The following is a 27,394-nucleotide window of genomic DNA, read 5'->3' on the forward strand; positions in this document are numbered from 1 at the left end:
CTGGAAAGTTTTGGGTTGAAAAGGTCGCGAGCAGGCAGCTGAGGGAGCAGCGGAGGCAGGGGCTGCAAGAGGTGATTTCCCAGCTCTGCAGTGGGCTTGGGAGGGTCCCATGGAGGGCTGGTGGCCACGTGTGATGGGAGAGGGATGGGGAGCACTGGAGGGGTGAAGGACAGTGCCCAGGGCAGCTGGGATGTGTGGGGGAGGCAGGATGGCGTGGGATTTGTACCCGTGGGGCTGCGGAGGGGCTGGGCTGGGCTGGCCTCCTCCCCTTGCTGTGTGGGGATGGAGTTTCCAGCCCTGCCTTGGACACCACGTGAACATGAGACATGCACATCTGGAATTGGAGTGCATGTAGCACTGCCAGTTTATTTATTCCTGCAAATTCTCCCTAATTAGGGGCTGCTGGGAAGTTGACAGTGCTGGAAATGGCCTCTTTCCAGGGGGTTCAGTGTTCTGACTGACCCTCACCTTCTCTTCCTCCCCCTGCAGCCACCATGAGGGTGCAAGGAGTGAAAAGGTGCTCCCTACCTCAAGGTCCAGGCACTGCAATTCCTTCTGGAGTCAGCCACGCAGGAAGGTTTTCCAAAGGAAACGTGCAGGGCCCTGTGTGTGTGTTAAACTCATTAAGGATGAGCAAGGTTTCTGAAGCCTCTTGTTTCTATTTAAACATCTGTGCTGTCACGAGACACTGAGTTCTGTGCCTGTTTGGCCTTAATGTTAAAAAGCAGTAATTAATAATTAACTTTCCAAAAATAATTAAAGCAATTAAGTCAGTTTTCTGCCTGGATCCCAAACTGCACCTCCCAGGTTCTTAGAAAAGTCTGACGTGGAACTGAGAAGAGCAAGAGCTTGAGTGTGAGTTTGTTTTAACTGCCTGAGGTTCAGGCAGATGCAGTTCCTGATCCTCTTTCCATTTCCTTCCTCTTCAAGTGTCCCCTGCTGTTTAACCAGCACCAGGGAGTTGTGCTTCCCTTCCCTCCCCTTTCCCCTCCCCAGGCACGTGGGCTGCCAGCCCGCTCCACCAGTGGCATGGGGACACCACAGCCCTCCCAGGAGTCCAGGGTGGCTGGGATGATGTGCCTGGCCCAGGCTCGGGGCAGCATTTCCCTTCCCAGGCTCTCAGCACACACAGTAGCCGGAATCACCGTCTCGTCATGAAATGCTTCAAGCTGGGCCACGGCACTGGTGTGAGGTGATGGGACTGCAGCCAGCTCAACCTGTGCAGGCAGATCTTCGGGTCAGTGGGCTCAGAGTCCATGGGAGAGTGTTGGAGGAGGCAGAGCTGTGCCCCCCAGCCCAGCCATGTGCCCCTGGAGCCCAGCACAGAGGGTGCTGACCCACAGCATCCCTCCTGCAGGCAAGCTATGCTCTCAGGTCCCTGGCTTGACTCCCACCTTAGCACTGGGGTAGCACAGGGTGACCCCATCAATCCCCAGGGAGGTGGTGGGGACCATCAAGGATGAGCACAGTGGGACCAGGACAGACTCGGCTCTATTTCCAGGTTAGCAGGGTGAGAGGGTGGGTGTTGGTCCTCCCCTTGCCCTGCTCAGTGTCACCACACATGATGCATCCCTTGTCCTGTCCAAGAACAGGCTGGTACTTCCTCTGTGTGCTGATTTCATGGGGTTAAAACCGACATGGAGGCAAGCCTTGATCTTCATAGCTGTGTCCCTACTGGGGGTGGGGAGAAGGGACTGTGGCTGTCCGTGCTTCTTCCTCCACCCTCGCAGCTCCCTGGGGAATCTCAGCTCCAGGCTGTCCCAGAACACCAAGTTTGCTGCATGCCCTGTTTGTGCAGTGAATATCTGAGAAGCTGTAGGTTCAGGGACCTTCTCCTTCCTCATGTCATATTTAATTTCTTACAAGCAGAAACCTCTTTGGCCCTTTGCTCCCTCGATTTCGCATCAGTCTCTTTATACCTCCCATCACTAGCTGGTAAAATCTTCTCAGTTCCACTCTTATCGATCCTTTTACACCATAACCATATTTGGGGTTGGATTGGGGTTTTTTTGTTCCCTTGGCAACGGTGATCTTTGCCCACAGCAGCTCTTCCCTGCGGTGCATCTGCGGGTGATGCTTCTGGCAGCCCCATCCCCTCTCCACCTTCCTGTGGGGTGTGAGAGGCGCTGGGTAGCCAGGATGGCTCATAATAGAGCACTGGTGATTTCTGCTTTGCTGCTAAAAGTCTCTCATTTAATACATTTTAAGAGACATTCGCTTTAACTCTGTGACTTTAGCTCCGTTGGTGGCTTGTGGTCATGCTGGGACCTACTGGGGCAGTGAGGTCCTTTGTGCTGAGGCTCTTTTCATGAGCAAAGTCTTCACTAAAAGTCCTTTAAGTGCTGCCCATCTGTCATTCTTCCAGATTTTGTCCTTTTTCTGTTATCCAGTCTTCAAAGATACCTGACCCTTTCTGTGCAGGTCCCCAGGTACATGGCACTAAGGGATGAGGTCTGGCAGCCTTTTCTTTAAAAATAAAAATAAAAATAAAAAAATCAGTTCATTGTCCAGAAATCTCAAATTAGCAAACCTATTTTGAATTATTTTAGCTTTTCCCATGCTCTTGGTTTCCTTGTGGAGGAAGGGAAGTGTGACTAGTATTGAAGTGCATCCGTCCTCCCTGTGTTTCCTACCCTTCGGAAGCAGGAAGATCCTGGAATCTTGGGAAAGAGCCTCTTTTCGTGACAATTCCTGCGTAATCAGGGCTGGATTCGTGCCGTCATCTCCATGAAACCATGGGTGGAGGTGATGGGAGCCGTGTCTGATTTTCCTTCCGGAGTCCCCTCGTCCCCAGGCAGTGACAGCAGCACTTCCCAAGGAGCTGGGGGCTCCCAGCACTGCTCCCTGCCACTGCCAGCTCTGCTCTCGTGAATTGCCAGCTCCCTGATTCTGAGTGACAGCTGTCCCGTGCCTCAGTTTCCCTACCTGTCATATGGAGATGACTGCAGCTCTTCCAGGTGGGTTTGGAAGCAGAGGTGGTTTTTGGGGCAGAAGCAGCGCAGGAACTCAGCAGCTGCAGGGAGCAGAGGAGTGGAGAGGAAGGTAATGGCGACAGCCTTTATGCTGGGCTTGGAGAGAAGAGCTGTGACTCACCATTCCCTCACCTTTAAAATCTGCCTCGTCTGGGTTATGATAAATCTGTCTCTCCCTGTGATGCTGTGTTGGTGCTGCCAAGGGGATGGTGCAGCAGAGCTGCCTGAAGTGATGCCCTGAGCACGCTGGGGTTGGCATCTCACAGTGCAAGGGCCTCCACCCATGCACTGCACCTTCCTGTAAAGGCTGGCAAGGAGGTTTCACCTGTGATCACCAGCAAGAGAAGGTATTTGGCTCTCAGTAGGAGCATTAAGTGGTTAATAATAATGACATTTTGCTCCTCCTCCATGTAATTTTGGTGGGTAAGTCTCGAGGCATTTTATAGAAGAGGCCAGAATCAATGAAGAGTTTTGTTTCCTAATTAAAATGTGAGGAGGAAGGGGAAGATCCTCTGAATGAATTACCCACTTTTGTGCAGGAGATAATTTAAGGCTCAGGTAACCAAAATGACTCATGGCCCCGTCTAACCCAGCCTGATGCTCATGACTGCAGCAGATTGCAAGACTGATAAGAGCTGTCGGGTTCAGAAAAACCTTTACTTGTGGGAGGAAGAAAATCTGCCTGAAAAACTGCATTCTTAGCAGCGTGCAAGGAAACTGCACGGTGCTGTTTGAGATGGGTTTGGATAGGAAAGTCCCTTTTCTGCTTTAGCTTGTTAAGGGATCTTTCAAGGCTGATATGTGCCATCTCCTTGTTTGGGTTTGGTTTTTTTTTGTTTGGTTTTTTTTTTTGTCTCTTATGATTTTTCTTCTCCTCAAAGTGACTTTCTAAGTCTGGTTGCTTTGTGATCCCCCATACCCATGCCAGGCCAGAGGCTGTGCCCAGCACTGGCTGCTTCTGGAGGACTTTGAGCTGAGATTTGGAGAAGCTCTCAAGGCACATCCCTGCTGCAGGGCAGGAGAGGCCAGGGATGAAGCACTCAGAGAAAAAGGGTTAAAGTTTCTTGCATCTGCCAGCTCTCGTGGCACCAATCCAATTTTAGCTTCGTATGTATAGCTGAGTGATCAGCAGATTTTACAGACTGCCTTTCTGGGGGCAGGAAATCACTTCTAGGCCAATAAAACAACTTTGCAGGAAGTTCCTTGCTCATCTGAAGAGCAGAATAATGGTGAAGGAGAAAGGGCTGGACAGTGAGTGGTTGCCTGGTGTAGTAAGGAAACAAGAAATATTTCTACTGTAATGTAACGCAGCAAGGAAAATATTTACCTAAAATTCTCCTGCAGCCAGAGCTTTGGAGATCAGGGATTCTATCTTGGACAGCAGCTGCTGTGTAGAGTATCCCAAAGGTCTTATCAAACCAGGAGCTTGAGGTGAGGCCACTGGTACGGTAAAAACAGTGAGTGAGACCCTTGGTTGTGTGAGCAAGGGGAGCAGCAAGTGACAGAAGAGATGTGATCTGGCCTCTTTCTTTTGAAAAGTGAGTTCCATCTCTTTTAAGATAAAAATTAAAATGTAATTGCAAACCCCTGCTCATGTCGGGAGCCAGGAGCAGGAAAGCCAGATAAGTGACTGAAGAAAATACCTGCCACAAGGACAGAAGGAACAGAACCTGATTACTTTATCAAAGGGAGTGTAGGTGATGTGATCAGTGTGGGAGATCCGTCACCAGGAGAAGTCTCGTGGTCCTCAATCTCCTCGATCCACCTGGAAAGGGCAGAGCAGGGACTGTGCCAAAACTGCGTTTGGCTGAGCAGTACAACACACACTGGTGCTGTGCTGACAGGGAACCCCAAAAGCCAATTCCAGGGGACGAGGCAGGTTCTCCATCCCTCTGGGATGGGGGCTCAGCTTCCCAGGGTTGCCTGCTTTTCTAGAAGAAGGATTTAGCTAAATGTAAACTTTTGGGTTGAGGATGCAGGTAGAAAAACAGATGAAATGGGGTTTGGTTGTGTGCAGCTTGGGCAAGGGGGTGATTTTTCTGGTGTGATGCTCTTGTAAAGCTGTGCCTCTGACATGGCTCAAAGAGATAAATGGGCAAGAAAGTCTCCAAGAGAGAGAAGGATGGGCTTATCTCCCTGGTGGAAACTTGCTCCTCTTCTACTAGCAGGCGCTTGGGGTCTGTGCTGTGGGGTGAGCTGTTTACATACCTTGCTGCTTTAAATATTTACTGTTAGAGCTCTGGATATTCTTGTTATTCTTTAGTTGCTGTAATTTTCCATCTTTCTCTCCCCCTCCCAGTGCCTTAGGTGCACATGGGTGCAATATGACCCAGCTGGTTTTAATGAAAAGGAACTCCTGCTTATAGCCCGGATATTTTATTTCACACTTTCTTGGGGCTCTCCTCTCGGCTGCTTGATTTGCTAAGCTTTTATTAGATCCAGGATGATAACATTGCCTTTGCTTGGGAAATGCAAAGTGACCCAGGGAGCTGGGACTGACCCAAACTGCCTCAACCTCTTCTGCTGAAATGCTCTGAGCTTCATCACCAGCTCTGTGAGACGTCATTGTGATGCTCCCCACCACAGTCCATCAAGCAATGTTTTGGGGTTTTTTCTAGTGTTTTACTTCTTCTTGCCTCCTGTTGACCTCAAAAGCAGGGCCCCCATCACAGCATCACACCAATCCCTGTGTGACCTAGTTCAGAGAGTGCCACCAAACTCCAAGCAGGGGCTCTCACACCGAATCTTATGGGATTTGTAAGGTGGGAGACTCTGAACATCAAAAAATGCCCTTGGTCCTTCCTCAGATTGCCCATATTGCTCTTTTTAACTCTTCTTAGTTAGTGTTGCTTAGTTCATTTTTTTCCCTCTTTAAACCCATTCTACCACTCTGTGATGAGATTGTAGTCAGGATGTTTAACAGACTTTGTAATACAAAGGCTGACCCAGGTTCTGTTCTTCCAGTGCGCGAGTCAACCATAGTTTTTAACAAAGTGGGTTTTTTTTCCTCTCAGTAACAAAGTTAATTATTGACAGTTACATTTTTAGCTGCTGGAAATAGACTGCGGATGTGACCTGCACGTGAGCGCTGGGGAAGAGAAAAATAAAGACACTTTCTTTCCAAAATCAATGCCGGTGAGGAGGCAGGTCAGCCCTCTGCGATGCTGCGCCGGGTGGCAGCTGCTGTGGGGACAGCAGGGACCTGGCACCCAGGTGCTGAGCTCAGTGTCACGGGAGCCACAGGTCCATGGTCACCCCTGTTCTCCTCCAAGCCACCGGGAACAGCTGATGGTGTTCAGACAGGATGACACCAAGGAGCTTTACTGGCAGTGTATCACGTAGGGAGGCATTTCTGGCTCCAGTTGTGATGCAGAGAGATGCAGAGCTGTTCCTCCCTGCGCTGCTCTGGTACGGTGGTTTCTGACACCACGAGGAGAGCAAGAAATGACAGAGCTGAGCGCTGCTGTCTGCCAGAGGGAAGGAAACCCACTGTACCCACCTTAAAATACCACACTTCCGTTGTAAAGGTGTGTTCTCGAGATTATTTAAACAGTTCTCATGTTTTCAAGTAACGCCTTTCCTTGGACAGTATGGAAAACCTGGAGCTTGTTGAGTCTGGGAAATCGGTGCTGTTGGTTTCGTTTTCTGGTTCATGTGCACTCTGGGGGAGGCTGTGGTGTTTGCAGACTTCAAACGCGTGAAATTAAAAGGGTGACATCAGTGGTGAAACTTGTACTTTCTGCAGTAACAGGCAGTAACTGTATTGCTCTTTTGCATAATTTTCCTTTATGGTTCACCCAAAGTGGGCTAAAAGCCCAACCCATTCATTTTTCCTTTCCTGTTGATGCGCCTGGACACATTTCAGTGGGTATCATCACTTTAAAATGATTCTATTAAAACACAGGGCGGGGAGGATGAAAAGAGGGTCAAGAGGGCAGGATCTGAATCAACACCGGAAGGGAGAAGCATCAGATAGCGAGATGCTCAACCTGAGAGTGTGTGAGAGGCGGGGAAGAGGCAGCAGTGTCGCGGAAGGGGCTGGTGTCGGTGCCCGGGGCTGGTGTCGGTGCCCCGGGCTGGTGTCGGTGCCCAAAGCTGGCGTTTGCCTCGCTGGCTCGGGCTGGAGCGGAGTGAGCTGCGGCAGCATTGAGTGCTCAGCGCGGGGCTCAACATCGGGGCAAGTTTTGCAGCCCCTTCTGCTGCTGCAGTGCTGGTTTTCCAGAGCAGGCTGCTCGGATTTGGCAGTGGTGGGTTAGCACAGTTGGTTCTAGCGCTGGTTTGATTTTGAATTATAAAACGGAGCGTGGCCAAGTTGTCCCTTTCCAAACAAGGGTAAACCGAGCAGCGAAAGGTTCATCAATGCTGGAGAACATCGGGGGAGTGACCCACCCGTGCGGGCTGGTCCCACCCCTCGTGGGGCAGCGCTGGGTCGTTACCCCAGGCTGTTCCCCCCGACCGGGGCTCCGCGCTGAGGGGCACGGCGGGGTCGGGGCGCTCAGCCCCGCGGGGCCGGGGGATGCGGGACGCGCTCGCTGCCGGCAGTGCCCGGGGGCTGTGAGGGTGCCCCTCGCACCCCTCGGGGCGGGGCGGGGGTCCCGGCCACCGCCCCGCAGAGGGGCCGGCGCGGCGGAGGGGGCGGCGTGACGGGCGTGGGGAGCAGCCAGTGCGCGGCGAGGGGCCGTGCCGGGCCGGGCTGCGCTGGGCCGGGCCGGGGGCATGGCTCGCTGCCCGGCGGGGCGGGGGGCGGCCGCAGCCGCTCGCCCTCCGCCATTCGCGCGGCCGCAGCGCGCACCGCGGAGCCGGGGGGCAGCGCCCCGCGCCCCGCCATGGCCGACCCGGCCGTCAGCGCCCACCTGGAGGGCATCATCTCCGACTTCGAAGGTGGGTGGCCCCGCCGGTGGAGCGCGCCGGGGAGCGCGGGGGTTGGAAGGGGCACCCGCGGCAGGAGCAGCCGCTTTTGGGGCTCAGCCGAGAGGAGCTGCAGCCGCGGAGGAGCGGGGAGAGCTCGGCTCGGCTTCCCCCGGGCTCGGCTGCCGCAGTCTCCCCACGCCGCTGGCGCCCCGGTGGTACCCGAGGGGGTCCTGGCCGAGGCCGGGGGTGGCACCCCGCGGGTAGGGAGGGCTGGAAGGAGCGGGATGCCCCAAGGCGGCATCCCCAGGGCTGTCGGTGCCTTTTGTCCGGAACGGCTGCGCCCGGTGGTATCTGCCAAAGCAGGGTCTTACGGGATGTTTCTCCTTTCCTGCCCTTCCCGAGTTAATTTATGTGGTTTTTTCAGCTGAAAACACCCGCCTGACCAGACTGAAAGTCAGAAAAAAAGCAAGCGCGAGCCCTTCTGTTGATTCCCAGCTTTGGGGCGCAAACACAGCCCTGGAGTAGCTGGGATGTGGGTAACGATCCCGAGTTTCACGTATCTCCGTAGCGGGAGCTGCCTGCCCTAGAGAGCTCTGCAGTTGTCCCGTGGCAGAGCTCCAGCGGCCCGCAGCGTTGACTCGCTCGCTGATGGAGGCTCTCCATGCAGCCCCCTTGGCGTGCGGACCGGGGCGGCTTCTCCCCTGGTCCCTGCCTCTTCTTGCCTGCTACTCTTGCTTTTTCGGGCAAGAAAATGCGCTAGCTGGGAGCGTGCTGCTGCCAGATGGGTCTGGGAGTCAGAGACAGGCAGAAGAGGGCTGGGGGGGTTGTGCCTGAAGCAGGCGTTGAGAGATCGGCTCGAGGGAGCTCATCTTCCCGAGCAGAGTTTTGGAAGAGCAGCTCCATCCCTACGCACTCACACGTCCTGGCAGCGGCCCAAGCGGAGCTTTGTGCAGCGGTTTCTAGAAGGAAGGGGAAAAAAAAAAGAAAAAAAAAAAAAAACCCACAAGAAACAGCGGAGATGTGGGGGCCGCGGTGAAAGCTTATCCAGGGGCTGCGTGTGCACGGCTATAGGCTCAGCCTCCGCCTCCTCCTGGAGAACCCAGCCTGGCCTTCGGGAAGCAGCGCTCCGCTGTTTTTCCTGCTGGGAAGCCGAGGAAGCTCAGAGCACAAGGGTTCCTCTTCCAGGTCAGGCAGGAAACGGGTGGCAAAGCTGGGGTCTCTGCAGTCCTTGTCGTAGGGTTTAGACACGGTCAGCTCCTCTATTTCCAGCCTGCGGGTTTGCTCCAGCTGCAGTTGGCCGTGGAGGGCATAGCGGGAGGCTGAGGGAAGTCACGTCCCTCAGGGAGATTGGAACTAACAAGTGTTGGGACGCAGAGGGTGACCCGATGCCACCACCCCTTTGGTGCTCGGGGTTCAAGGGCGCCTTTGTGACTGTCCTTGAGGGACGCGTGAGCTTCCCCACCGCAGGGCTTCGAGCGCTGATGTAATTACAGCTTCCCTCTCGCTGCCCCAATTGCATTTAAATCTCCGAAGAATGAGTAATTCCCTACTCGGATACGATAAAGGCTCTGCTGTGGGCCCCGGGGCTGCCTGCTTGGGCTGTGTGTGTTCCTCGGTGGCACCGAGCAGCTCCGCAGTGCCTTTATTTTCAGTCTATGGAGCACTTTATAGTTCCTGCCTGTGCAGAGGGAGAGGCTGGGGAAAGTTCCCTGCATCTGAAGCCAAAAGGTCTGGCCTTGCCCTTGGGCAGGGATCTGGGCTACTGTTTCACAATTTAATTAGCTCTCAGGGTTGCACAGCAGCTTCCCAAAAAGCAGGCAATTAATCTCTAGCCCGTAGGGCAGGAGATGCAGTGTTCCTGTCTGCTGGGTGGGTACCTCAACCCCACGCAGCCCCTGGCCAAGCAGGAAAGATCTGCCAAAAATACCATGGAGCAGAAACACCAGATCATCCAGAGCCCTCTTTGTTCCGCCAGTCACACACTGCCTGCCCTCCCCAGTCACCCTGGCTGTTCCTGCCTGTTTTCCTCGCAGCATCCCTGCCTGGTTTCTTGTCCCTGCTGTGTTGCAGCAGGCAGGGAGCTGCAGCCTCAGTGAGCCTGGGGCGGGTGTGAGGGCCCTTTGGGATAGGGAAACAGTGCCAGGTACTTGATTGAAGTTTAGTTTCCAGATCAAAGCAACATGTGAGAAGGAAGCACAGCAGAGTGTGTTCTTCCTTGTGCCCGATGCTGTGGTGGGGATGCTCACAGTGCCCATCTTGCACTGACCAACAGCTCCTGCGGGGAGGGCACTAGAAAAGTCCAGGGACTTCTGCCCCAAAGAAACTGTGGATGTCCCATCCCTGGAAGCATTCAAGGTCAGGTTGGATAGGACTATGAGCAGCCTTGTACAGTGGATGGTGTTCCCTGCCCATGGCAGGGGGGTTGGAAATAGATGATTTGTAAGGTCTCTTCCAACCAAAACCATTCTATGATTCTAATCCCCCTTATTTGACTGACAAAAGCTTCCTCCTCTCTAGTGGGGCAGAGCATCACTAGGGCTGTGGTTTGCCAGGATTTACAGAGCATAATAGCTCTGCCCCTGGGTTTATAGATTCTGGCAGGTTTTCAGGAGTGTGGCTGGTACAGCCGTGGTTGAAGCAGCACTTCCCAAGCTCACCTTTGCCTCAGAGGGGGCTGCGGGTCCCTCAGCTCCCCGGGGCTCAGGCACAGACCCTGAGCTGCAGAGAAGGGAAGCTGCAGTGCTAAATCAACCTGGTGAGATGTCTGTGCAGTGTGTTAACAACCCATGTACCCCACACCTCCCTGATCCAGCCCAGGCCGGGTGATGTGGGAGCGTTGGGGTCCGCGGTGCTCCGCTGCAGAGGGGGTGGATGCTCCTGCTCACAGCTTTGGTTGGTTGTGATGCTGCACAAAGACAATCCCACAGTGTGGTACTCGTCTTCCTGCTAGAGGTGTAAAGCACTGTGCACTCAGGATCTGCTGCCTAGTAGGAAGACAGAAGAGATCTGCTAAGGTCCCTCATCCTGGTGGGATGTCCCAGGGTAACTGAGGCACGTTTTTGCTGGCAGTTGCTGGTGGTGAGTTGGCAGCAGTGATGCCAAACCCTCCTTGCCTTTGCCAATGCTGTCAGTCAACACCAGATTCATTTCCCTGTGATGTTGAAACACAAGTTGTCGCAGTGGGTGCAAACTGTGCCTGGTGGAAATGCTGAGCAGGGCCCTAAGTGTGTGGAGAGGGGTTCTGTGTGGTGTCTGGGGGTACAGCCTGGTGGGGGCACAGGCTGGCAGCTTTGCTCTGGCAGAAGCCGTGAGACAGCATTTGTTCATGGTTCTTAATCCCTGGTTTTCCCATTGCTCAGAGCCCAGCTCCCTTGGGCAGCGTGTGCTGGCTGGTGGGTGAGCCTTGGCAGTGCCGTGGAGCTGGGTGGGGAGCGTCCAGCCCTGCCAGGACATGCCACTGCTGATCAGAAGGCTTCTCTGGCTATTTTATCCATTTACTCTTCCTTACTATTGCATGCTTTTCAGACACTACTTCTCTCACCACCCAGCGCAGGGTATTTTTAGTATTTCAACAGCAGACTTTGTCTCAACGAGACACAAACTTGTGCTAAGTTATGTCCCAGTTTTAAGTGCCACCAAAAAACCACCACCCAGCTCATTTTCAGGAGGGCACTGCATTATAAATAGGCTTTTCTACGTGCACAAAACTCATGGACTCGTCCTTAAAATCTCCTTGAGCGAATGCCCGGGATGTCTGTGGGACACGTGGCCGTGGTGCATCCCCGGGCTGTGCAGGGCCAGCGTTCCTGCTGCCCCGGGGAGCAGCTGCAGCCGCGTGCTGCGGATGCTGGGACTCAGCCCCGGGCTAATATTAGCAGGAACGCGCCAGCGGGACGGTCACAACGCTCTGTGGGTGATGCGCCTTGAATTGAGCAGAGTGGAAAGCCCTGGAGATGGGAGGTGCCTCGTGTTTATGTGAGTGTCTCACTCAGGTCCAAGATCAGTCCCGTAAGCCCGGCCCAAGGGTTTGCAGGATGAGCACTGGGCTGGGAGCTGAGCGTGTGACTAACGGTCCCTCGTGTGCCGGGGCTCAATGCCTGGAAAAGGAAACGCAAAAAAGATCTTTCCGATTTACATCTTGGATCATCCCAACCCTAGGAGTGAAGCAAAGCTCCTCAATTGTTGGATTTCCTGGGCTGTCCCCAAAAAGCGGCACTGCAGCTGGTCTCTTCCAGAGCTCTTCATCACCAGCTTGGTGTGGGCAAAGCTAGAGCCACTCATTGATGTAGCTGGTGCTCCAAGGCAGCAAAGTCACCTCTGATACCCTCAAAGCTGGGTTTACAGCCATTTCAGAGAGTTTTCTCTCTTATTATACATCTACATTTCTCAGTCCGAGACAAAAGGATGGGCTGGAGGGGAATTTTCTGCCAAGTCCTCAGTGGTGGGAGAGGAAGGAGCCAGAGGAAGGTGCCTGTGGGAAGGGAAGTTTTATGTCTTCCCCTGCAGAACTGGCCTTTGAGCCACAGAGTCAAAAAACTGCATCTGCCTGGTCGCAGCAGTGGGTACCTGCTGTTATGGGTTGCGGTTTTCCCTGTGTATATCTTACTCTTTGGGAATAAAAAGGTTGTGAGGGAGTGGGAAAGGGAAGAACAGGACACTGATCTCCGTGTCCGTGTGAACTGGGCTCTGGGGATGGCCTCTGGCCTCGGTTAGGCTGTAGGATCATCCAGAGGTTGTTGTTTACAGCCATGTGATGCAAGGAGCTGTGTGTCCTTGGGGCCGGGCACCCGCTGCGGCACGGAGCAGCGTCCCTGGCTGTGTGACAGCAGGGAGGGCTCCCAGTGCTGGCACAGGTGAGCTCCTCTGTCCTCATGGGACCAGCCTTGGGCAAAGCGAGCACAGCACTGTGCTGGTCATAAAGAGACCTTTCAGAGGAGCTGGGGTGGGAAGGGACAGGGAGGGGATGAGGAGGAGCCAGGGCAGCTGCTCTGGTTTTGCAGGCGTAGTGCTGCTGCCTGGAGGTGAGTCAGGGGCCGGAGCACGTACACCATGCTGGCTCTTCCCAGGCTCTGGGATCTTGGTAGCACCTTTCCCTTAGTAAGGGACTCACCTAAAATGCTTCTCTCTTTGCTCATTGCCTCTTGGTGGTTCAGGGCAGTGGAGTGAGTAGGTAGCACTTCTGGAACACGCTGGGTCAGCCCTGATAGCTCTGAGTGACCATGGCTCTGTTTCTTGGCCAATACCCGCCAGCAAACCTGGGGCTAAATTACCGCCAGTCATTAACCTGGCACCTCTGGGTGCCCCATGGCCTCACTGGGTGCTGGTTTAGTTTCTGGTTTGCTGCCCCTTCTCGCAGGGAGCTGCTCAGCCCTTTTTGCCAGGAGCCAGGACAGACAGCAGCCGCAAAAGCCTGGACTGGGACATGTCATAAATCCAAAGACAATAATGGTGGCTTCAGAATCACTCCAAATATTTATGTTTCTGACTCTGATATTTAAGGCAGCATCTTTCTGCAGGGCTGTCATGCAGGCTCTTTCCCAGCCTCTCTGTCCCCTCCTGCTGCAGTGAGCTCTGGCACCTCTTTGTTCTTTAGAGATGCAACGTGGAGACAAGAAGCCAAGTGACCCTAAATCCTGGTTAAGCTTATTTGAAGCCTGTAAAATGAGTCAGTGCGTCTGAGTTCAGTTTCTGGTGGGGCTGTGCCTGGCTGCTGGGGGTCAGGGTCCCTCAGGGGAGCTCTCTGTGGGCTGTCATGCCCTTCAGCACAGGGATAGTGTTGTGTCCTGGCCACCTCTCCTTTTACACCTGCAGGGTACTGTTTGGTCCTCTGGTGGCACCAGCAGTTTGTACCCAGCTGCTGTGCAGGTGCCAGTGTGGGAGAGCCCTCCTTGGTGCAGGAGACCCCTCCTCACTCCCTTCCCTGCCACAAACAGTGCAGGTAAGGAGTAGCCCTTGGGCAAGAAGGGGTTTGTTGCTGCCTCCAACTTGCTCTGAACAGCTCTCATCTCCTGATGGCTGTGACTCAGGCTTTTACCCTGATTGCTTTTGTGAGGGTGCTGGATGGAGCTCAGCCCTTGGGTCTCCTGGGGACACCTCCAGAGTTGTGGCCCAGGGGCACTGTCGCTCCAAGCTGGCTCTTGGCTGGTTTGTGTGCCAAAAGGGGAGATGCCGTGGGTGGTGTGTGACCCCGCGTCCTCCCAGTGCTGCTGGCACCCAGGCCAGGGCAGTTCAGGGTGGGGTGCCCGCCTGTTGCCCAGGTGTAGGCACAGTCAGTGCCAGCCTCCTGTGGATTGCAGGGCAGGGGACACTGTGACATCAGTCTGTGCCACCATCCTCCGGGCAGTAGAGGTGGCAGTTTGGGACCCACGCAGCAGAAAACTGTCCAGCCCCTTGCTAGGGTGAGCTGCGGGCTCTGCAGCCTCTCCCAGCCCTGGGAGTCATGGCAGGGGTCAGAGGTGAGGGCAGAGGCACTGGTCAGCTGCACTGGTTTGGGAGACAAGGGGCATGGTGAGGGCTGTGGTTGGGACCTCAGCTTTTCTTTCATCTTGGCCACTGAAAGCAAAAATACAGGGAAATGTGAAAAGGATGGATTTTATTTTATTTTTCAAAGCACGTTTAATTTGCCAGGGAGGAGGAGGGCTCTGCTCTGCTCTCTGCCAGCCCTCAGGTTTGGACAACAGCTCGCACTTCGGTGCTGGGTGTCCCCTCCAAGAGAGCCATCAGAGCTGGCTGCAGGGACAGCAGCAGTCAGCAAGCAGTGCGGGCAGGAGTGGGCAGCACTGCAGGGCTGAGTGGCTCCTGGGTCCCTCCTTTGCCCTTTTTACCAATTTACCCCTTTTCTGTTGCTTTTTAACCAGTATGTTGCAACACCACCCATCAAAGCATCTTCTCAAATGGAGACTTCACTGATTTAATCACCCAGTCCCTGCCACCCAGGCTGGTCACCCACCCGAGTCACTCTCCATGTCCCTTCTGTGGGCACTGGGATTCATGACTCCTGGGGATGGCATCTGTGGCACCAGCATGGGGCAGGCTGGGCTCTGCAAGACCATCTGCATCATACTTTTGTCTCTGGGTAATCGTTTCAAGGCATTTTAGAAATATTAGTGAACCAAACCAAATCTACAGCCCCACGGGAGGCAGAGAAAAGATTTATTTCTCTCCTTCCTCCTCCCCTTATGAAAGGAAACTGGAGCACAGACCGGAGACAGGAGCTGGAGTGAGCCCGTGGCTGAGCCAGTAATGCAATCTGCTGGGCTGGATACCCTGTGTTTTATGTAATTTTCTGTACAAGTATGAAATGAATATAAGGGATGTAAAATATATCTGGAAGCATTTTGCTGCGAGTTAATGGTTATGTAAACCCAAGTGTAATAGAGAATCAAGCTCAAATCTTTTGAGAACTGCATTGTAGAGACTGGAAAGCTGGGATTTTGTATTAATCTGAGTGTGGATTTTGGGGTTTTTTTTTCTATTCTTAGTCCTGACTTTGCTTTTGCATGTTCATTTCTGGGAAATGAGAGGTTTGCTGCATCAGCCTCAGGCTGTTTTATACCTTGTTGTGAGTGAGAGAAATGCTGCTTGGAAAGCTTTGATTGATGTCAGAACCCTGAACTTACATTTATGCCCAAATTTCCACCAGAACTCACCTCTTGGTACCATTTACACCGTTCAGGAAGGCCCTGCATAGTGACAGCGCATTGCCAGCCTTGTCTTGTACATGTAATTTGTGTCAGACCGTGCAATCTACTGCAACTTCTTTTGGAGGCTGTCTGTGAAGTCAGAGAAAGGATTTATTTGTGCATAAACTGTTCATAACTTACTCAGGATAGTGTGAGAGTCAGGCTACAACAGCAGAGTGTCACTGCATATATATATATATATGTGTGTATATATATTTATTTTTATATGTAGTGCAGCAAGGTTGGTTTATTGGTAAGGGAAAGGTGCGAAGCCTCCTGGCACAAGAACAGGGAGGGGATTCAGCAACCCTTACTTCTCGTCTTTCTTATGTTAGATCACCAGAAGCTTTGAGAAATGTGCTTTTAAAATTTCCTGCTTTGGTTTCTGTGGATGTGAGAGGGGATCTGAGTCTCTCGGGCTGTTTCGAAGCTGTGTGTGTACTCACAAAATCCTGCCAGCATGTGCAGCATCTCTTGCTGCCTGCACTACCAGGGGTTTTCCATCTCAGACCCATGATTTTGATCCCATTGATGGGCTTTGTGGACTTGGGAGCACCTTGCTGAGGATGGGGTAGAGTTATCCTGCTCTGGCCCTGCAGCAGGGGTGCAGCTCCCTTCCCTTTCTGCTGTGGGACCTTTAGGGTTACTACATGGTGGATACACCCCATAGGTATGTGCAGAACACCCAACTTGCCCTCATAACTGAGCCTCTAGTTCACTCCCATGCACCCATCTCTGGTATGGGTGGTGGCAGCTCTTCAGTGGCATCACCCAGGGTAGGTTTGGATCAGCCAGACCCAGCTGGCCCCATGGTAAAGTGGCCAAACCCTCTTTGCTCTCAGCCTGGCCCAGAAAAGCTCCGTGAGCACCCTGCTGCCCGTGACAGGGCTCTGGGAAGCTTTAAGGGCTGTGAGCAGTGAATGCTGTGTTGGGTTTCCAAGGGTTCCTTGAAAGATGAGAGCTGCAGCCTCCCCCCTTTCCTGCCCGGGAACAGGAGGTGACCATCTGGTAGCAGTTTAGAGCGAGCCCTCGCTCTCAAACGGTGCCATTGTGTGGTGGGAAATAACGGGGCGCCGGCTGCCCCGGCCCCATAAGGCTCTTATGTGTCCAAAAACCCAAGGAAAGCTCTCTGTGCTTAAGCAAGCAAGCAAATGTAACCCCTGGGTTACGGGGACCACGTGAGGGGCACAGGATGTTTAATGGGAAGCAGTTGGGCGCTGCGGCCGCGACAGAGCTGGAGGCTCCGGCTGGGAAGCAGGTCCCCGAGGAGTCAGCATCCCTTGCTGTTTATTTTGGTCTCCTCCCGAGCTCTGTGCATAGATGTTTCCTTGTATAAAGCCTCCCCTGGCCTGTTAGTGGGATATTCTGTTTAAACAGGGAAGAGAGGAGGAGCAGATGTTGCAGATGTTCCCTGGCTGACCCCCGCGGGGTGCCCGGAGCCAGGCGGGGTGAGCCATGGTGGCAGCATGCTGTGTGCTTCAGTGCTTCCAGCTGGGAGATGTGGAGTCCTTGTGCAGGAGCCAGATCCCTTCATGGCATCTGCGCACCCTTGGATTGCCTGGGCCTCCCGAGGAGGGCCTGTTCTTCTCCGAGAGCTGTGCATGTGGGAGTACCCAGTGCCACTCGCTTGTGACGTCTCTGGAAGACTCTTGGCTGTTGCATGAGCTGCTGGGATTTGAACCAGACCTCTGCCCTCTCTTCCCAGTTGACAGAATCCCTAAAGAGCAGCTTTAGCTGATGCCGTGTGACCTGGCTGGGGGGTGACCGGGAGGACACAGTGGCCTCACTGCACAGCCACCCCCAGCACTGCTGCATAAAACAGAAAGAGAAATCAATGTTGTCTCTTTTTTATCCCCAGTGCCAGCTTGGGGAGCATTTGAGCAGGATGAAGGCACACATTTCTTGCCCCCAAGTGCCTGTCTGGCATGTGTCACGTTTGGGTTTTCAGGAGTGTGTGTCCTCGTGCACAGCCAGCAGAGCCGCCTCGGAGAGCCCGTGCCTCCCTCATCCAAAAGAAGGATTAGCAGTGGTATTTTTGAAGCCAGCCCTGCAGAGTTGGGTGGTGCTGAGCAAAACTCCATGACCTTGAGAGGTTTGCAAAGCTCTAGTCCCAAAGGGACATCGCAGTGAGTGGCTCCCAACCCTGACATGGTGGTGGTGGTGGGCTGTTGCAGAGGTTGCATCTGATAGGAAGCACTTGGAAATCTCATTTTAGGGGATTTTGGGCTTTCCCTGCCCAAAAGCTGCTGCCTTCAGCAGTGGTGGGTTGAGCCAGAGATGTCTGGATGGGTCTGGAATGGGTTGAAAGGAAGCACATGCCAAAGGCAGTGCAGGTTGTGCCCAGCCCCACGTGCACCTCCAGAGGAAGAGAAGGAAGGGTGGTGCTCAGCACCTCTGCCACCTTCCCTGCCAGCTTCCTCTGACACCAGCCAGTCAGTGGGATGCTGCTGGTGGGGCTGGGGAAGCTCTGCTTGTGCCTGGAAAATACGATAGTGGGGACAATCCTGCAGCGTGGCCAGCCCAGGCCCTGCTCAGGGCAGGGACACCTTGTTTGGGGCTCTCAGGAATATGGCAGGGACCTGGAGCCCATGGGGACATGGAGAATTAGCCACAGCTGCCTGTGTGGGGCCCTACAGCCCTGCCTTGCCTTCAGCTCCTGTTTTTGTACGGAATACGGACACTTCCCCGCAGGAAGCCGGGAGGAGGGTCATCTGGAGCACAGGCTGTTTACTTTCCTTTCCTGGCTCTGGGCAGGACACACTATTTATAAGTTTTTTCTCTTTTTTTGAGAGATGTTGTGCTTCCTGAGGTCCTTCTCTCTTCTCATGCAAGGAGGAGAGAGGCGATGCTGAGCAGGGAACTCCAGCCATGCTCGGTCCCTTTGAGGGCCACCATTGCTGAAGGTGACATTCCCGAGGATCGTGTTCGTGGCAGTGGGGCTCTGTCTCTGAGGTGGAAACACAAACCCTCTTGGTCACAGTCCTTCTCCTTTCTCATGCCTGGGATGTCTGACCTTCTCCAGACCATGCTGAATTCAGGGCAGCAGCCAAATGTGCCAGCAGGACAAGCTGGGTACCGAAATCCCCGTGAAACCATGAGATGGATGCCCCATCCTGCAGAGCCGTGGGTGAGAAAGCTCCTGGGTTGTCCCCAGGCAAGTTGGTGACCCTGCTGGAGAGGGAATGCCACTGGGAGCAGGGGTTCCTCATGATGTTGCTGTCAGAATCTGTGCTGAGCCATTTCTACCTCTCCTCTGGGGTGAAGGTTCCTCGCCCAGCCCCTCAGTACCCCCTTCCTGCCCTCAGCACAAGGGAGGAGTTATCTGGAGGCCTTGGCTGTCCTGAGACTGTAATCATGGTTCTGCAGCTCTGCCTAAGGCTGTTTGAACCCCTTTGTGTCTGGGCTTTGACCTTTTTCTCTTTTCTCCAACTGAAGGACCTGGAAAAAAGCCATTTTTGGGTGTTGTAATTCAGTCCAGCCCTTTGATAAGGACAGGGGCTGGCTGTGCTCCAGCAGAAAGACCACATGGGTGGCATTGAACAGATTTACCCTGGGTGTGGGGCACTTTGGGGGGTTTAAAGTCCAAAGAAAGGGCCATGTGGGTCAGCACTGCCATTGGGTTACCCACCACTTCTTCAGGAAGTGGCAGCAGGGCTCAGAGGAGTGGAGATGATGGATGCTGCTCATGCGAGGAGCCCTTGGAGGTCAGCAGGGCTGTTTGTATCCAAAGCTCATTAGCAGGTCAGAAAGAAATCCCCAAACCACTTGGCGTTGAGGGATCTCCAGGGCAGTGTTCTTTAAGGAAAGATACTCGTCAGCATTTCCTTTGCTGTCGGGTTCCTTGAGAGCATTTACCCTGTTCCTCAAGACACGTCTCTCATGAGGTTATAGGGCTGCTTGTTGAAGGGAAGAGGTGGGGACTGAGCTGGCTGGAGGAGTGACAGGCGGGTTTTAAGAGCCTGATGTGGACAGAGCTGTGGTTCCATCCCTCAGGGAGCTGCCAGTGCCTGGCAGTGCTGTGTCCTCTGCTGCTCTTGCCCACCCAGCTTTGCTCAAGGCCAGGCAGGGGCTCCCTGTCGGGTCGTCCCTTCCGCTCTCTTTGTTTCCAGCAAAATGCAAACTAGGCTTGGCTGGTGCATTGTTCAAACTTGGGATTTTTTGGGGAAAAAAAATAGCTAAAATGTAAGTTTCTGGATTAAGTGTGTGATGGAGAAGGGAAACTGTAGAAAACCTGTGCTGGAGGGTCTGAGCTCCAGCTCCGGGTTGGAGACCTGAGAGTTCAAACACGTTGAAACAGCTCTCAAGTGTGGGGCTTTTTTTGGATTAATTATTCTGGGGATGCAGAGAACTGGGGCTTGGACACAGACCTGCAGTGCATGAGCTGTGCCAAGCACAGACTGCAGGGCAGGGACTGCTGCAGGGAGCATCCCACCCCTGTGAGCGGGTGATGGCGTGGCTGGGAGAGCTCCACAGAAGTCAGAAAACAGATAAATCTGAGAAAAAAACACCTTTAGTTTTCTTTACTGCCTCCCTCCCTTCTTCTACCCATGTCTGAATATTTCTGGGATGCAAGACAGACTGTTTTGTCACAAGGTGCCCTTTGTGGGACCCTTCCTGGGTTTTACGGGGGGGTGAGTGTTGTGCTTTGGTGCTTCCCTCTCTCCACAACCACAGAGCAGCCGTGCTGCTGTTCCCATCAGGCTGACGCTGAGGTTGGATCTCTCTGTGCATCCCTCCCTGCCCACACCAGCTGGGACACCACCCTTGGGAGCCCATCCCAGGCTCCTGTTGCTTCCCAGCAGTTCCCGTGCTGGGGTCTGACCCACAACTGGGGGATGCGGGTGTGTGTCCACTCACATCTGTCTGTCCCTGAGCACAGAGAGGGTTTTTTGGGTCACTAATATGGAAAATCCTGGGGATGCTCCTGCTCCCAGGCTCCTCAGTGCCCATCCAGCCTGGCTGTGCAGCCTGGGGTTCATATAGAGCAGTTTTGGGGTATTCCCCCCAAAAGGGGAAAGCAGCCCAAGGTATTTATCCTCACATTTCAACCCCTGGGAGTCTCCCTGTGTTGTGGCTTGTCTGACACGTGAGTCCCAGCTCCGAGGGCCCTGCTTGCCTCACCATCTCCTCTGGTTTCCCTGTGCTGCTGCCGGGGGACGTGACCACGGCTGTCCCAGCCCCTGCTGGCCGGACAAAGGAGGTCACATCTGCTGCTGCCCCGCCTGGTGTCAGCAGAGGCGGTGGAGCAGAGCTGGGTGGCTGCCACGTGGATGGGTCCCCCTCCTTGTCCCACCGGCTGGACTCAGCAGTGACCGAGGGCTCCTGTCCAGCAAATGCATGTGCCCGAGGGACAGAGGGTCCCCACGTCCCCAAGCTGTGCCACATCCCCACGTCCCCAGGGGGGTCAGAGCAACCCTGGAGCAGAGATGCTTCCTGCATGGTGGCTCCTCTCCAGCTCCACCCCAGGGGTGGGAGGACATCCTGGGATGAGGCAAGGCTGTGCTCCAGTGTCTCCCTGGGATCCTGATGTCTTGTGGGATCTCAAGCCCAGGCTTTTAGAGGCTAAATCTCCCTGCTGCTGTTCTGTTGATGTAAAGGAAGGATGGACTCATTGCTGATGCTCATGCTGGCCATCGGCAGCGTGGCTGTCACCACACTGGGCTGTCACCACACCAGCTCAGCCTCACCTCATGGAGGCTTCTTTGGGATCCCAGGGCTGTGCCTACCCTGACCCTGTGCCTGTCTGGGTGCTGTGGGGTACAGAGGGTATTTATAGCCCATGGCATTTGGATCCAGCAGTGGTTCCCTTTCCGTGGAGCTCGGCCTTTTTTTTCTGGCTGGATCCTGTGTGGAGCAGGGGTCAGTTGTCCCCTTCCTTGTATCAGGGTCTCAAGTCCATGTGCTCAAAACATTTCAGTCTTTGGTTCACGTGGTCTCTACGTTTGTTTTTAAGGATATGAGCTTCTGTGGCTGCCACCTTTGGTTTTCTTGCTGCATTTATATGGGTTTGGTGCTCTCCTGGGATTGTTTCCCTGTTCCCAACTCGGATTTTGCTGGCAGTGCTCACAGGAAAGCCTCTGTTTATCTGTGAATCCTTTGGATGTGAGAGGGAAAGCAAAGTGTTGGAAGCTGGATTGCTGTCTTCCCCCAAATCCAGTGCCCTGCTCTGCCATACCGTGGTGGGACCCTCTGCTCCCCTCTGAGTGTGGGATGGAGGGCAGTGTGAGGATAATCTCCACTCTGGGGCTGAATTTCCTGGCTCTGGTATGTTTTGTTACTGGGTTTTTAACTTGTCTGGAGAGGCAGGGCCTGGCCTTCGATCCCCAGCTGCTTAAATGGATGATGAATGCTGGGATGGAGGAGCAGAAATGGAGTTATGAGCCTTGTGCAGTGTCTGTAAGCATCTCTGGAGACACTCAGGTGAATGGTAACTAAATCCTGAACTACTTCTCATGTTTTTCAGCTCTGAAAAGATCCTTTGAGGTCGAGGAGGTAGATCAGTCTTCAAATTCCTCCACCCCACAAAGACGGGCCCCGAACACCCTCCTCCGGTCCACCGTGTCCAGCTCCACGCAGAAGTTTCAGGAACTCGGCGCCAGGAATTCGGAGCCATCCACCCGACATGCGGAGCCCACAGTGCAAAGATCCCCCAAGCCCCCTCTGAGGAGAGTGGAGCTCTCTGGACCCAAACTGCCCGAGCCGGTGTCCAGAAGAACAGAAATCTCCATTGACATCTCATCCAAGCAGGTGGAGAACTCCACCTCGGGCTTGTCGCGGTTCGGCCTCAAACGAGCAGATGTGGGGCACAAACCCCCCGAGCCCACCCCCAGGAGGACTGAGATCACCCTCGGCAAGCCCCAGGAGCCGGGGCTGCGGAGGGCGGAGGCGCCGGCCTCCAAGATCCCCGAGATGTCCCAGCGCAGAGCCGACACAGCCAACGCTGCCGTGCCCGACGCGGGGCCCAGGCGCGTGGAGATCCAGGTGGCCAAGGCCACCGAGGGCCCGGCCCCGGCCGCGCGGCCGGCCGAGAGCTCGGAGCCTGCCCTGCCCACCCAGGCGCACCAGGCCGAGCCAAAGCCGCAGCCGGTGCCCGTGGAGAGCCCGCCAAAGAGAGAAGAAGGTGAGTACAGCCCTCGGGCTGGTCCCTGCCTCGGGTGTCACCGAGTGCTGTGTGCTGCTCTTTTATCTCCCGTGGCGACGCCTCTCGAGGCTGCTCCGGGATCTGTGCTCAGATGTGTCCGTGCTCGTGGCTGTTAGCCTTGGGTTTATCCTGCCTGAAGGAGCTGTCGGGTTCGATAAGAAATGCTATAGAGCCTGGAAGGAAAGAAAAAAGGGAACGCAAGAAGGTTGGGTGCTTGCAGGAAATGACAGCTCTGCCAGCTCGGGCCCTGTGTGCAGACCCACAGAGCCCTGCAGAGGCTCCGAGGGGTGGGAGAGGTGCTGGCTCTGGAAGTGTTGCTGGGATATCGTTGTTTGGTGGTGTTGTTTATGGTTGTGGGGCAGGAACCGCCTGTTCATTAGCAGAAGTCAGGGTTTTTTGACCTTGGAGCCAAGGTCCAAAAACATCATGGATCAGAGCCACTATTGAACTGGAGACCTGGCTTATATTAGCTCTATCTTGTTTTCAATTAATCCCATATTAAAGCCAGCTTCCCTCCCTCACCAGCTGTCATTTTTTCTCCATAACATTTTGGAGATTTTCCTTTCAGACCCGTTAATTACCTTTCTGCTCTCTATTGCCCACGAGCTCTCTCCTGTGAGGGATGCAGTGGCTGGGTGGAGGGCACCCCCTCCCTCCCCACCCTGTGCCTCTCTCCGGGGGCTGTGGGATGGGGTGGGGTGGCTGAGCCAGGACCTTGGGGGTCCGTGCCTGGTCCTGGAGCTGGACCAGGGGTTCCATGCCCTCTCTGGGTGCTGCCTCGTGGTCACACAGACCTGCAGAGAGGCCAGGCTGTGGTGTGTGCTGGTTTAAAACCAAGTCAGGAGTCAGCAGGGGAGCTGATGTCAAACCTGCAGGGCTCAAGTGGGTTTTTCTTACTGTGCATGGTGTAGGTGTGGCTTTTCTGAGCTGGGTTTTTTGACAGGTTGGGCCATCTCCAGCTGGGCAGAGCTGAGCTCTGAGCCCCAGCCCAAGGATGGGGTTTGTGTGAGCCCCCCTCTCTGTCCCAAGCTGCCGTATGTGGTGCCCAGGAGGCCCATCCTATCCCATGGGTGGGTGCTCAGCCTCGTCCTGCTGGGTCTGGGCTGCTCTGGGTGTCCCAAGCTCTGAACCCCACAGATGGTTGGGCACTTTAAGAGCAGAAAAGTGTCTGAGCTGCTGAATCCTCCAGCTGCCCAGGGCTAGGGGAGAGGGAGAACAGCTGCTGGCATGAGTGTTACCCCTGAGCCCGGCTGTCTGGAGTCTGCCTTACAGCATGAGCCAGCCCTGGCCTGGTACAAAAGGGGCTTTCAGTCCAAATGTCTCCAAGAATCATCACAGAATGGTTTGGCTTGGAAGGGACCCTAAAGATCATCTAGGTCCAACCCCACTGCCACGAAGAGCCAGGAGACAGAGTTGGAGGGGTCATGAGGGCTCTGTCTCATTTTCCCCATGTGTCAGCACAAGGGTACAGCCCAGGGTCACTGCCAGAGCACGTGTCCCCTTCCTGATCATCTCCTCCTGCCCCACTGCCATGGCTTGAGGTTGCCCAAGGACCCCATTTTGGGGTGCTCCTCCCCTTGGTCCACAACACCCACCCTGAGGTGATGCTGGGCACGTGGGTGGCCTCTCTCCTTGTTGCTGGTGCAAGAACACAGAGAGATTTGGGGTGGCTGCACAGGGACCCTCAGGATGTCCCATGGGTGGGTGCAGGCATGTCTCCAATGCTCTCCAGCTCCACTGCAGCTTTGGCCCCCCCACAACCCCCCCAAATGAAAACTCTGCCTCTCCCATGTCTGCAGCAGAGACAACGTGTGGCAAGTCCTTCTCCAGGGTTTGGGTCACCAGGAGGTGCTCCTGTGGCACTGGACGCCCCGGGATCCAGTTGCTGGTGGCTCTCCAGCACAAACAGCTGAGCAGGGGATGCAGGCATCTGCCTCCAGCTGTCCTCACTGCTGTGCTGGGCCTTGCCTTCCCCAGCTGTCAGGCTCAGCTGCCTTGCTCTTAACCCCTCGTCCTGCTGCTGCAGGTATGCAGGAGAGCGTGTAGTGCAGGAAGAGGCCGGTCAGAGGAGAATAACAGTCCCAGGGAGCTTGGCAGTTCAGAACAAACCACAGAGGAAAGGAGTAATTTCAGTGCTGAACTTCATTAGGGCGGCGTGGCTGGCGGTGTGGGCTGAGCCCACTCCAGAGCTGGGCTTCCCGAGGTGGGAGGAGGGCAGGAAGTGTTTAATGGGGCAAGAAATATTCCTTCCCATCCATGTTCTCCCTCTCTGAGTCTTTGCTCTCTCCTGCACTCCCTGGGGAGCGTTTGCTTCCTTTGTGCTGGTGTAACATTGAATTGGGCCATTAATGACAGGGAGGTGGGACAGAGGCACCCACCCGTGTGGGACGTGCCACTGCAAAGGCAGACTTTGTGTCCCCAACGTGGCTGGTGCGCCCCAGCAGGGACAGGGAAATGTGATGGGATAACCAGGGGATGTGGATTGCTATAGCTGGAGTCTGCCAGAGCAATCTGAGCTGGGCTGTGCAGTGGGTGCAGGCAAGGGGAGGACATGTAGAGGGCAGAAAGAGGCACAAGCAATTAAAAATAGCCATAAGAACAAGGTGAGGGCAAGGGCTGTTTCTGAACCCGCAGCCCTGGGCACTGTGGGAGGCTGTCTTTGCTGTGCAGGACTTACCAAATGTGAATATCCAAATCTGGCCGCCCGTGGGTGGGGCTGACCTCTCCCAGGCTCCTGCCGTGGGCAGCAGTTCACGCCCAGTCCCAGGGCACTGGCCTGGGATGGAGCTGGCAGAGGGAGGATGTTCCTGCCCTGTGCTGGCAGGGCAGGTCTGAGCAGGGATGTGGTGCCAATGTGGCAGGAGCTGGTTCATCCCTGTGAGGAGAGGAACAGGGAATCACTGTGGGAGCAGCAGTGCTTCATCCAGAGACATCCACCTGCCCTCTGCAATGGAGAGATCTCAAGGCATTCACATGAGCTGGATGAGGGACAGGCAAATCCTCAGGAAAAGCTACATCAAATCCATCATGGGGGATCCTGTCACTTCCTCCTGCCACAGCATCACCTTCCACTGTGCCTCCCATCTCTGGTTTTGTGCTTGTTTGGTTGAACATCTTGGCCTTCTCTTGTTCCTTGCAATGTGTGGTGGTCAGGCTTGGAGAGAGGGGCAGGCATTGCTGGCCCCAGAAAAGTTAATGGTTTCCATTTTGGTTTAATAATCTCTTTCTACTTCCCCCAGTCTGAACCTGTTTGTATTGATGGCTCGGTTCTGGGATGTCAGGTGATGGATTGGAAGCACTCCCAGATGATAAGTGGAAGCTGGTTTGATCTGCTGCTCCTTTTTGTCTCCTCACAAGCTGCTGTGGTTGCCCTGTTCCTGGGGACAGCACCCAGCCAGCCAGGCAGGCTCTGTCCCACCCTTGCTCCTGCCCCGTGAGCCTTCCTGGCAAGGATGCTCTGGAGCTTGTTTAGATAAATCAAAGCAGATACAATGAATAATGGGAACATTCACCTAAAACAGGGACGTGACCTTCCTCTCTCCCACCATGCAAAACAGCCCGAACCATCTCTGAGCTTTCAGCTCAGTTGGTGTTTTTGTCCCATGGCCACTTTGGGACAGCCACACAGGGTGCCAGGTGCCTCTTAAAACTCAGCAGAGTCCCCCCTCCTGTTTTGCTGCAGAACAAGCAGGACAGCATCCGAAGAGTGAAGCAATTCAACTCCTTCACTCTTTTTTCCAGCTTGAACCCTTACGGAAAGACTTTTCTTTAGAACTCCCATAGAGTTGGGCTAAAATTTAAACAATTAAAGACCACTTAAAAATAGAATGAAGGAAACTTTGAGGTCCTTGTGAAAAGCAGGGACCTGTTGCTGTGTGCTGGCAAGTTGTGGTGGGAGCTCTAGCCCAGTTTCCCTCTACCAGCTTCAAGCCTCCATCCTGCCATGGGCACCCAGGGATGGAGAAGCAAAGCCAAACAAGCCTTGGGGTGACTTTTCTTCTGTCCTGTGCTGCCAGGGTGACACCAAAGTGTGGGGCTGCCAGGGTTAGAGGGGTTTGGACAACTCTTAACACAGCGATGCTCCCTGGGATGGAGAGCCCGGGGCTGAGTGGAGATGCAGTGAGTCACCGTTTCCAGCTCTTCCACTGTACAAAGAGATTAAAGCTGTAGGGAAATGTTTCCTCCAAAACCAGCTGACACATTCAGGCTAGGTTACGGGCAGTCTTTTTTTGTTCTTGTTATTATTTTTAATGGGAAAGTGCCTACAGCTCAGGATTCCAAATGGAAGGGCTGAGTGGGAAACGCTGAGTCTTGGTTTGTGAACGCAGGTGCCAAAAATGAGATAATCTGGAAAAATCTAGAACTGCAACACCAGTGACTTGGAAAGAAGAGCAGCAGCATGTGTGGGGGAGAGGAATGTGTCCCATCACAGAGACACTGCCTGATCCAGGGCACCACGTGCACGGCGAGGGCACTGCCTGCTCCTCCTCCCTCGCTGTGCTGTAGGAAGCAGCCAGTGCTCCTCGGTGTGCTTTGGGGTGTATTGAGGGCACTGAGGATGCCAGGAGGAGGCTGGGGGATGTGGCTGTGATGGTGCTCGTGTTGCATGTCTCTGCCCCCCGGGAATGTTGTCCCCAAGTTATGTTGTGTTCATCTCTGGTCATGCTGGCATGCATGTATCCCTTCTTTGCGTGGGCACAGTTTGTGTGGGTGCTGTCCCAAGTGGATGCTCCAGCTGGGCAGGACAC

General features: G+C 54.5%; 1 protein-coding gene across 5 annotated transcripts in view; it reads left to right on the top strand.

Annotated features, from left to right (window-relative positions):
- The window catches only part of SEPTIN9 (septin 9), a 134,095-nt gene that overhangs the window by 57,777 nt on the left and 48,924 nt on the right, over positions 1–27,394 (top strand). For 4 of the 5 annotated variants that reach the window (XM_039562214.1, XM_039562216.1, XM_039562218.1 and 1 more), the window contains one exon: positions 21,969–22,625. In XM_039562214.1, the coding sequence (XP_039418148.1) occupies positions 21,969–22,625 (657 nt within the window). Of the gene's footprint in view, positions 1–7,704; positions 7,854–21,968; positions 22,626–27,394 lie in introns of those variants that run through there. The other variant, XM_039562217.1, reaches the window with a different exon arrangement.

This window comes from Corvus cornix, chromosome 18, assembly GCF_000738735.6.
Source record: "Corvus cornix cornix isolate S_Up_H32 chromosome 18, ASM73873v5, whole genome shotgun sequence".
Lineage (NCBI taxonomy): Eukaryota > Metazoa > Chordata > Aves > Passeriformes > Corvidae > Corvus > Corvus cornix.